We start from the raw sequence: 11619 nt of genomic DNA, 5'->3' as shown, positions 1-11619 counted from the left end.
CCCAGCTATTTGGGAGGCTGAGGCAGGAGACTTGCTTGAGCCCAGGAGTTGGAGGTTGCTGTGAGCTGTGAAGCCACAGCACTCTACCCAGGGGATAGCTTGAGGCTCTGTCTCAAAAAACAAAACAAAACAATTTTCCGATGGGGTCTTGACCCTTAACCTCTGCCCCAGCCATTAGGACTGAGTCTGACTGCAGTAGGCAAGGATAAGGCCAAGAAAAAGTGAAAGCCCAAAACCAAAACATTCTGAGGGCCAATAGCATCCTCTGGGACTCCAAACCCTTCATCATCTCTCCCAGGCAACAGGAGCATCTCTGGCTTAAGCAGCCATGGGTTTGGTTTCTGCCACTGGTAACCCAAAGAATCCAGTCACCTCAACATGCTGCAAAAAAGCAAACCCTCTGCCTGCACAATCTCACATCCCCCAGTCTCAGGCAGCAAAAGCAGGAGAGATTTTTCAATTTGTTTTATTCTGGTAAAACACACAGAGCACAAAATTTACCATCTTAACCATTTTTAAGTGTATGGTGCAGCGGGATTAAATTCATTCACTCTGTCCTGCAACCATCATCACTACCCATTTCCAGAACTTCTTCATCTTACAAAACTACAACTCTGCACCCATTAAACAATTCCCCAGTCCCCTTCCCAGCCCCTGACTCCTCCTGTACCTGGCAGAAGTAGAATCACACAGTATTTGTCCTTCTGTGACTGGCTTATTCCACTTAGCATAACGTCCTCAAAGTCCTTCCATGTTGAAGCATGTATCAGAATTTCTTCTCTTTGCAAGGCTAAATAATATTCTGTTTTATGTACATACCACATTGCATTTAACTGTTCACCTGTGGATGGACATGTGGGTTGCTTCCACCTTTGGGCTACATGATTAACACTGCACTAAACACAGCTGTGCAAATGTGCCTTCAAGATCCAAAAGCAGGTGGGATTTTACCTCTTTTGGCCAGTTCCAGGGCAGTTTGCTTCCCAATGCCTGTGTTGGCACCTGTCACAATGACCGTCTTCCCAGGTATGGTGGCCTTGCTGGGGCAAGACCCACCGGCGACATAGTCCCTGAAGGTGAAACAGCATGATCAGTTCTGCCTGTGCCATCTTGCCCTGTGTGACCCCATGTGATTCAATGAACCCTCTGAGCTCATCCCCTCAACCAAAAAACAGAAAATTACAGCTCAGCGCCTGTGGCTTACATGGCTAAGGCGCCAGCCACATACACCCAAGGTGGCGGGTTCGAATCCAGCCAAGGTCTGCCAAAACAACAATGATGGCTGCAACCAAAAAATAGCCAGGCGTTGTGGTGGGTGCCTGTGGTCCCAGCTACTTGGGAGGCAGAGCCAGGAGACTCGCTTGAGCCCAGGAGTTGGAGGTTGCTGTGAACTGTGATGCCATGGCACTCTACCTAGGGGGATAGCTTGAGGCTCTGTCTCAAAAAAAAGAAAAAGAAAGAAAGAAAATCACCTCACACCGTGGAATTTTTGTCATAATTCTCCATAAAAGTCTTAACCCAGGCTCGGCGCCTGTGGCTCAAGTGGCTAAGGCACCAGCCACATACACCTGAGCTGGCAGGTTCGAATCCAGTCCAGGCCTGCCAAACAACAATGATGGCTGCTACCAAAAAATAGCCAGGCGTTGTGGTGGGCGCCTATAGTCTACTTGGGAGGTGGAGGCAGAAGACTCGCTTAAGCCAGGAGTTGGAGGTTGCTGTGAGCTGTGATGCCATGGCACTCTACCCAGGGAAACAGCTTGAGGCTATCTCAAAAAAAAAAATTCTTAACCCAGACTCTGGTGCATGGAAAGCCTTCATGAGATGACAATTATTTTATAAATACTTGCTATATGAGATTCCAATGGTTGCTATAACAAATTACTACAAACACAGTGACTTAAACCGAAGCAAGTATATCATCCTACAGCTCTGCAGGTCAGGAGTCCAAAATAGATCTCAGAGATAAAACCAAGGTATCTGCAGAGCCAAGTTCCTTCTGGAGGCTCCAGGGGAGAGTCCTATAGAGGCCTCCCACAACCCTTGGCTGGTGGTCCCCACCCTCCACCTTCAGAGTGCGTCATTCCATCTTGCCATCTCTTCTCTGACTCTGACCCTCCTGCCTCCCTCTTATAAAGGCCCTATAAGATGACATGGCCCCCTAGTAATCCAGGATAATCTCATCTCGAGATTCTTAATTTAAACCCATCAGCCAAGTCACTTTTGGTGGTTTGGTTTGGTTTGGTTTTTTTAGGGTAACAGAGAGATTTTATTTAGGAAGAATAAAGGGCAAATTTAGCACACTTCCAAAGACAGCTGGAAATGGGTCCCTCTCATGAAGAAGAAAAGGTGAGACAGAAATGGAAACAAGGCCTGCAGGGGGTATTAAATACTCCATTTGCAATTGGCTGGGAGACTTTCATTGACCTCTGCACCTCCAGGCAGTATTGCCCTTTTAAAACAAGAGCAGCACAGGCAGTGTGGATAGAAGTGAGTAACAAAGAGAGAGTTTATTTAGGAAGAACAAAGATAAAGTTTAGAGTACTTCCCAAGAGAGCTGGAAGTGGGTCTCTATTATGAAGGAGAAAAGGTTAAAGAGCCACCGGCATTAATGTACATAGTTACCATTCAATAAAAAAAAAAAAAAAAGAGCCACCAGCAAAGTTACTTTTTTTTTTTTTTTTAGACAGAGTCTCACTATGTCCCCCTTGGTAGATTGCCGTGGCATCACAGCTCACAGCAACCTCAAACTCTTGGATTTAAGCAATTCTCTTGCCTCAGCCTCCCAAGTAGCTGGGATTACAGGTGCCCACCACAACGCCCAGCTATTTTTGGTTGCAATGTCCTTGTTCTTTAGCAGGTCTGGGCTGGGCTCTAACCTGTGGTGTATGTGGCCGTCGCACTACTCACTGAGTTATGGGCACCAAACCAGCAAAGTCACTTTTGATATATGAGGTATCGTATTCACAAGTTCTGAGGATCGGGATGTGGACAACTTAGGGGGTCATTATTCTGCCTACCACACCCACGCCCCACAGAAGCTAACCATGGGAAATAAGCCAATGTTCACCAACAGGGTCTACCAGAGAAACAACACTGCATCCACAGAAGGGCACTGTACAATATGGTGGCCACCAGCCACTTGAAGCTAATTTTTAATTTAAATTAATTAAAGTTAAGTAGCCCTGCTTTATAGTCAAATAGTCAGGAGTTAGCACAGAGGAAAGCGCAACTATAGAACATGTCTATCATCACAGAAAATTCCTGGGCAATGCTGCTATAGACCACTGGGTGGCTGTTTGGTTCATTTCCTGAAGTGAGGTAGACCAATATTTAGTAAACCTCTCCCATAACAGGCCAGATGGTAAATGTTTTCTACATTTTAGTCCACATGAACTCTGTCATAGTTACTCAGCCCTGCCCTTGTAGTACAAAAGTAACCACAGGCAAAATGCAAACAAATAGAATGTGGCTGTGTTCCAATAAAACTTTATTTACAGAATCAGGCAGCGGGACAGAATCAGTCTGGGAGCCACAGTTTGCAGACCTCACCCTCTTTCACTGAAGAACACTGCACACATTGAGGGACATTGTATGATAATACCTACCTCACAAGGTTTTGTGAATATCCAAAGTTAAGCCACAGGATGTGCTTACAAAGGGCCTGACACACAGAACATGTTCAAGAAAACATTACCTGGCTCAGTGCTCAGTGGTTAGGGTGCCAGCCACATACACAGGGGCTGGCAGGTTCGAGCCCAGCCCAGGCCTACTAAACAATGACAACAACAAAAAACTAGCCAGGCATTGTGGTGTGCTAGTGTAGTCCCAGCTACTCAGGAGGCTAAGGCAAGAGAATCGCCTACGCCCAAGTGTCTGAGGTTGCTGTGAACTGTAACACCATAGCACCTACCAAGGGCAACATAGTGAGACTCTATCTCAAAAAAAAAAAGAAAGAAAGAAAGAAAGAAAAGAAAACATTACCAAAAGATAGAGGGTGGGCTCACAGCACTGGGCATACATCATTCTCAGGTTAAATGTGTCTGGCAACCCCAGTAGGATAAGGAAAAGTCATTTCCCTCACCTTACAGATGACCTGCTGAAGGCCACACAATCAGAAAAGGTGTCAGGACCCAAAGCCAAGTGAGTCTGATGTCAGGGTCCATGTTCCTAAACCACCCTGCTAAGGATAGGCCCAAACAACTGTGGCTTCTCTTTATCATAGTATCGTATTATGTGAGTTATATATTATCATTGTTTTAAATTTTATTTATTCTTCAACAGGAAATACATTTACATGATGATCAACTTACCCTTTAATCATTTCGGGGCCGGGCATAGTGGCTTATGCCTGTAATCCCAGCACACCAGGAGGCCGAGGCAGGTGGTTTGCCTGAGCTCACAGGTTTGAGATCAGCCTGAGCAAGGAGAGACCCCATCTCTAGAAATAGCTGGGTGTTGTAGTAGGTGCCTGTAGTCCCAGCTACTCAGGAGGCTGAGGCAAGAGAATCGCTTGAGCCCAAGAGTTTGAGGTTGCAGTGAGCTATGATGCCAGGGCACTCTACCAAGGGTGACATAGTGAAACTCTGTCTCAAAAACAATAATAATGGGAAGGAATGTTTCTTAAAAACATTGGTAGATGTCAGGAAACCACTACTTTACTCAATGTGAGGAGAGCCTGTTAAATCTTTTGGGATGGTGATTTAGTCTCAGGTGTCAAATCATATAAATGTGTACATTGGACATTGCCTCCAGACCACTCATAGACATTTATCAAAAGATGCTGGTACATACATATATACCCAAAAGTTACATCATTCAGTGCCTTACCTAACTGTAGGAAGAGAGCAAAGTGTTGCTAAGGAGGGAGAGATGACATGGTACCCCAAGGATGAGACTCTATACAACCAAAGCAACAGTCTGCAAGAACAGGGGTGAACCTGCACCTTTAATGCTAAATTAAAAGTGGAAATAAAACCAAATTGGAAGTATACACACTGATGGAAAGACCGTGGACTCCGAAGCCAGACGTGTCTGGGTTCTGCCCTGGGACCCCTACTCACTTGTAACAGGAAAAGGCATTTTTCCTAGGTGCAGAATTAATGACAGTTACTGCTGTGTATATTCAATACAATCCCAAACTCCTCGGGAAAGAGAGAAAAGAAGACGAGAGCGAGGGAGGGAGGAAAACAGACAAAGATATGTGTACACTGCATTTCCTATGCAATAGGATCTTTCCTTTTATTGAGTTGTACGTTCCTATTTCTTTAATTTTGAATAAGGAGAGTTTCGGTGACACAGGCCGGCACGGAACACACGGTAAGCACAATTTGCTGATTAAACATTAATTAGAAGACTAGAAAGAGTAAACCAAAATGTATAAGAGGGCCCACTCCCGCCCTTCCTCCGGGTGACCTTGGGCGGGCGAAGCGCCGGTCCGATCGAGCGCTGTCTGCCATCTCTAGGGGGCCGCATCTCTCGGAGCTGCCCTCCCCGCCCGCGACCGGCAGGCCCGCACGTACCCACCTGAGCAGCACGGCGCCCCCCACCACAGTGCCCAGCGCGGACAGCGGTAGAAGGTAGCGGCTCATGTCCTGCCCCCAGCACTGGCAGCCACGTGGGGAGGCGCAGGCGCCGCAGAGCCTTCGGTTTCCGGAACTGAAAGTCGAGGGGGTGTGGCGAGGGGCCGAGGGGCCGAGGGGCGGGGGACGGTTAAGGGGCACGAGGCGGGACCTATGGAGGGGTTCCCCCGCCCCACCCCGCGAGCGCTGTCTCAGCTGGGAAAGGTAGTTTCGGGAGCCGGGAGGCGGGGCCGTGGCTATGGGGCGGACCCTGAGCTGCGTTACGCTCTCATCACAAGAGGCGCTAAGCGGTCCTGGAGTGAAAAGACGGTTCGAATCCCACCGCCGCCAGACTGCCATCGTCTGTGCGTCTTTCAAATATGTCAGCCTGTTTCCTCCTGTACAAATATGTTTACCAATATCTGCACTTGGTACTAGTGAGTTTGTAGGAGAATTTGAGGTTTGTGGGAGAATTTGAGGATTTCGGTGCACAGAAACCAGGACCTAGTGGCCTGGGGGTACCCAAGCTCATGGGGTCCTGATGGAGGAGGAGGGGCTGGAGTTTGAACCCCTGGGTCCGATGGAGAAGGGGGCTGGAGGCCCGGATCCCTGTGTCAAATGGAGGAAAAGGGTCTGGGGGCCTGGACCCCTGAGTCTGATGGAGGAGAGGCTGGGGCCCAGACTTACTTCCAAAGCTCCTGGCCGCCCACTTCGATCTCCCATCCTGCCTTCTCAGAGACTTTGCCCGGGCTGCCTCTCTTGGATGAGTATCCCGCCACTCCTGCTCTTACCTGTCTGTGCCTGTCACCCCCACCAGTCTGAGATGAACTAGGCACCTGCACCCCTCGCACTGGTTCAGAACGATTCTGTCAGATCCCACCTCCCACCCACAACAGTCCCCAGGGTTCAGGAGTGGGCAGCACTGGAACGGACCAATTCCACCCAGTCCGCCTAACTGGGGTAAGTTTTCTTCCCCAGCGGATGAACTGTCCTCATCTCATGAGTCCCGCTCACGGAGGTTACACAGGCAGGAAGGGCTATTTTAACAACTGCAGGGGCCTTAAGCACTTACCATCTCAAACACATTAAAACTATTCACATCTCACAGTAAACATATGTGTTTTGTTATGTTTTTTTTTTTCAATATTTAAAAAACTGGCCAAAGAACACAAAATTTCAGTTAGGAGGAATGAGTTCTAGAGATCTAATGTATGACATGGTAACTATAGTTAATAACAATGTATTCTGTGCTTGAAAATTGCTAAAGTAGATTTTGTGTTCTCATCACAAAAAATAAATATGTGAGGCAATGCATCTTGTTCATTAGCTTAATTTAGCCATTCCATGATGTATACATAGTTCAAAACATGTTAAACACCATAAATACTTACAATCTCTACTTGTCCGTTTTAAAAAATAAATTTTGAAAATGAAGTTTTGATGGACATTTGGAGAGGAGGAGATGCTGCGACCCAATAATCTCATTCCTAGATATTTTACCAAGAGAAATAAAAATAGTGCAGGCCCACACAAAGACTTATGTATAAGGATGATTACAGGCCAGATACGGTGGCTCACGCCTGTAATCCCAGCACTATAGGGACTGAGGTGGGAGAATCTCTTGAGCTCAGGAGTTTGAGACCAGCCTGAGCAAGAGTGAGACCCCATCCCTCCTAAAAATAGAAAAAAACTAGCTGGGCACTGTGGTGTGGACCTGTAGTCCCAGCTACTCAGGATGCCGAGGCAAGAGGATTGCTCAAGCTCAAGAATCTGAGGTTGCTGAGAGCTATGTTGCCACAGCATACTAGCCAGGGCTGCAGAGTGAGACTCTGTCTCAATAAATAAATAAATAACTTGGCATTGTGGTGAGCGCCTGTAGTCCCAGCCACTTGGGAGACTGACTGAGGCAGGACAATCATTTGAACTCAGGAGTTCAAGGCTACTGTGAGCTAGGCTAAGGCCACTGCACTCTAGCCTAGGCAACAGAGTGAGACTGTCTCAAAACGGAGGTGGGGATAGTGAATTCTCTGGTACATAAATTATACTTCAGTAAAGCTGACCAAAACAGGGGGCAGGGGATAATGAAAAGACTTATCATTTTGTTCTGGAAATTATTTGACTGCAAGTAACTCATTTGGTATGATTGGTCTGATTTCTCCATAATCAGTAGACATACTTAAGAATTTTTATGAAGTGAGAAATATCTGACTGATAAATTATTTCCAGATGTTCCAAAAAGTTTCTAAATATTGGCTTTGACAACTAACAAAGTGATGTAATGTCTTGTTTTGTAGACTTAGAATGAGATGAGTCCACGTTGGCTTTGCAGCTTTCAAGATGTGGACCTAATTTTTTTTTTTCTTGGAGAGTTGCATCTTATTTCTGTAGTTCCTTGAAAACAGTGAGCTATGGGTGCTTAGGTCCTGGACACAGGACACCCGAAGGGAACACGCCAACCCTGAATCCAGGATCTATGATTAGAGACCCAGCCTAAGAGTGAGGAAACCTGAATAGGATTTTGAGGGATGAGTAGGAGTTCATCAAGTAAACCAAGGTGAGTGGCAACTTTGACAGAAGCAACAGCATATGCAAAGGCTAAAAGTCAGGAGGCAAGTTGCTTGGGAGGTTACAGGTTGTTTGGGATGGTATGGGGGTGGCTTAAAGGGGGAAGCAACTGGCAAGAAATGCAGCTGAAGAGAAAAGAATAAAAATAAATAATAATGACAACTACTATTTATTGTTTTTATTTCTATTGATAGTTTTTATGAACTATTATTTATTTAGTACCTGATATGTGCCAGATATTGCACTGAGTAGTAAGTAGCTCATTTAATCCTTACAACAAACAAGGAAAGGTTTATTGTTGGGGCTGCAGCAAAGATGGCTGTGTCTAGTGAGAGACATCTCTCCTTTCTGAGATTGTGGGAATGCTGGAGTATAGAAGGGATGAGACCTGGGAAGGTGGAAGGGGCTATGGGGAACCCCAGGCATAGATTTAGACTTTGATTCTGATCCCTGCTCCACCTTTTCCCAGATGTGTATCTTGGGCAATGATTTCTCCTCCCTCAACTTCAGGCTCCTCTTACCCATTCCAACCACAAAGAGTTAGTATCCTTAATATGTAAAGAGCCTTTATGAATCAGTGAGAGGGGAAAAGGCTCATCCTCACCAGAAAGGGGAGAATACAGGCAAAGAATGTGGTGGGCCATTTGCAAAGGAAGAAAGTCAACACGCACATGAAACTTCTCAGCCTTACAGAGAATCAGATAAATACTCATTAAGATGAAGTAAGATAACACTTTCTAATTATCAGACTGGCAAGATTTAAGACAATAATAATACTCAGTGTTGGCAAGGATGTGGGAAAACAGGTACTCTTACTATGCTGGCGGGAGTGTCAGTCAGTACAACCCTACTAGAAGGCCATTCAGCAAGTATCTGTGCATATCTTCAACCCAGTCAATCCCCTTGGAAGAATTTATGCTAAGGCAGGTGATTCAGAAAGAAACATGTATAGGCAAGTGTTCCTCACAGCCTCTCTGTATAGTAGTGACATGCTAAAAGTAAACAAAATCAACTCCAATGTCCACCCGTAGGTTAGTGGTCAGTCACTCCTTCTTTTGACAATTATTTAGCACTTACTGTGTCTCAGGCACTAAGTTGGACCCTGGAATTTGGCAAGAAGGCAGAGTACCTGCCCTGATACTAACAGGCAAAGTTAATTCATCTCTATGTGTTTCTAGACAGACTCTGTCTCCTGCTTCATCAGACTCAAAAGTATAAGAAATTCCATGAGTTCCTTCATTTACCACCAAAGCAGAAAAAAATAAAAAAAAAAAATAGGCTATGGAGTAAGTCACAACACTGATTTCCATTTTTTTTTTTTTTTTTTTTTTGGAGACAGAATCTCAAGCTGTTGCCTGGATAGAATGCCGTGGCATCACAGCTCACAGCAACCTCAAACTCTTGGGTTTAAGGTATTTTCTTGCCTCAGCCTCCCAAGTACCTGGAACTACACAATGCCCGGCTATTTTTTTTGTTGCAGTCGCCCATTGCTGTTGGTTTTTTTTTTTTTAGCTGGCCCAAGCTGGGTTGGAACCCGCCACCCTTGGTGTATGCCGCCAGCGCCCTACCCACTGAGCTACAGGTGCCACCATGATTCTCTCTTTTCTTAATTTATGTACTCACATGTATATTTTTAGAGCTTGAAAGAAAACACTGTAAGATTCTGCATGAGTTCTCTGCCAGGCAGAGGGATGAGTGATTTTATTGGTTTTCACTTTGTGATCATCTGTTTTTCCCCATTGTTGTCAGGTAATGGCTTCTTGCTTGTGGAGGTGAAACTATCCCATGAGAGGCAGTACAGGGCATAGCAGCCCAAGTGCCTGCTGACAGATGAATGGGTAAACAAAATGTCATCTACACACACAATGGAATATTATTCAGCCTTAAGAAGGAAGGAAATTCTGACACATGCGACAACACAGAGGAGCCATGAGGACATTATACTCAGTGGAGCAAGCCATTCACAAATGATGGATACCGCATTATTCCACTTACATGAGCTACCTGGAGCTGCCAAATTCGTAGTGGCAGAAAATAGGGTGGTGGGGGGAGAAGGAAATGGGGAGTTGTTGGTGAGTGGGTGCAGAGTTCATTTTGCAAAATGAAAAGAGTTCTGGAGATGGATGGTGGTGATGGTTGCATAACAAAATAAATGTACTTAATGCAGGTACTTACACCCTGCTGGTGGGAGTGTCAAATTAGTACATCCTTCCAACAAGGCCCTTCAGCAGTCTGTGCTAAAACCATCGGTGCATCCCTCTGACCCAGTCATTCTCATTTTAAGTGTATGGAACTGTAGACCTAAGAATGGTTAAGATGGTATATTTTATTTTATGTGCTTTTTATCACAATGAAATATAGAAAAATTAAAATTAAAAAAATTAAATAACATGGACACTCAGTTCAAATGCTCATTCTTTCAACCTTGAAAAAAGCATTGTTTCTCTCTATGTCTTTTTTTTTCCTCCTCCTCTGTTAACAAAGGTCTGTAGATCATCTACTTTCAGGGCAGGGGTCAGCATATTTTCCTACAAATAGCCAGGTAGTTGATGATTTCGGCTCTGCAGCGCATGTGGTGGCTGTTGCACTTGCTCTGCCACAGTAGCTCAGAAGCAGCCATAGATGATAAGCAAATAAACAAGCACAGCTGTTTTAATAAAACTTTATTTACAACAAGCAGTGTGATGCACTGTGCCAGCCCTTGTCATTGAATTTGAAAAGATGACATGAAGCAATTCATAATAAGGACCTAACCCAAAGTAAGTGCCAGAACATTGCTGGCTATTAACGTGGTTATTAGGCAGAAAACAATGTGTGCAAATCCCCCTTCTGGGGACCTCCTACCTGATTCCCAAACACACCTGGGTGGTTAGGATACTTCTTTGGACTCCAGGTAGCTTGTGCACCTTTTTGCCGTCGTTGATGTTAACCCATTCCCAATAAGCAGAGGATGCTGTCCCACAGGTGCTAAGGGAATTCTCCAACAATGCACTTTGCTGTCCCCCTCAGAGAATTTATGGTAGCCAATTCTCATTCTCTTTCATTCCATTTCTCTCTCTCCCTCTCCCTTCTCACCCCTCTCTATTCGTTCTCTACCCCCAAACCGAGAGCCCTATGAAGGTAAGGACTCTGCCTTGTGTCTACTTTGTTCATGGCTATATCCTCCACAGCCAACATGAACCCACAAACTCTGGCCCGCAGTAGAATTCAACAAATATTTGGGGTGAATGATAAAAGTTCCAATGGTTAACACTTAACGATGTGTGGGTCACCTCTCTTGGCACTTCACATGTGTGAATGTCCTGTTGGGGTAAATATCATTGTTATCATCATGCTCCATTCACAGATAAGAGAATTAAGACACAGGTGAAGGACTCGGCGCCTGTAGCTCAAGTGGCTAGAGCGCCAGCCACATACACTGGAGCTGGTGGGTTCAAATCTAGCCCTGGCCTGCCAAACAACAATGACAGCTGCAACTAAAAAACAGCTGGACGTT

At 45.4% G+C, this 11619-nt stretch overlaps 1 protein-coding gene across 2 annotated transcripts in view; it reads right to left on the bottom strand.

The window, feature by feature from the left end:
- Positions 1–5613, bottom strand: part of RDH13 (retinol dehydrogenase 13) — a 15289-nt gene extending 9676 nt beyond the window's left edge. Inside the window, exons 1-2 of one of the 2 annotated variants that reach the window (XM_003802918.3) lie at positions 5524–5613; positions 952–1070 (exon numbers count right to left, since the gene is read on the bottom strand). In XM_003802918.3, the coding sequence (XP_003802966.1) occupies positions 952–1070; positions 5524–5588 (184 nt within the window). In that variant the 5' untranslated portion in view covers positions 5589–5613. Of the gene's footprint in view, positions 1–951; positions 1071–5519 lie in introns of both variants that reach the window. The other variant, XM_023508701.1, reaches the window with a different exon arrangement.
- Between the last annotated feature and the right edge of the window lie 6006 nt (positions 5614–11619).

Source organism: Otolemur garnettii, unplaced genomic scaffold (genome assembly GCF_000181295.1).
Source record: "Otolemur garnettii isolate 467f Iridium unplaced genomic scaffold, OtoGar3 scaffold00264, whole genome shotgun sequence".
Classification (NCBI taxonomy): domain Eukaryota; kingdom Metazoa; phylum Chordata; class Mammalia; order Primates; family Galagidae; genus Otolemur; species Otolemur garnettii.
This window is presented reverse-complemented; position numbering and strand designations above follow the sequence as displayed.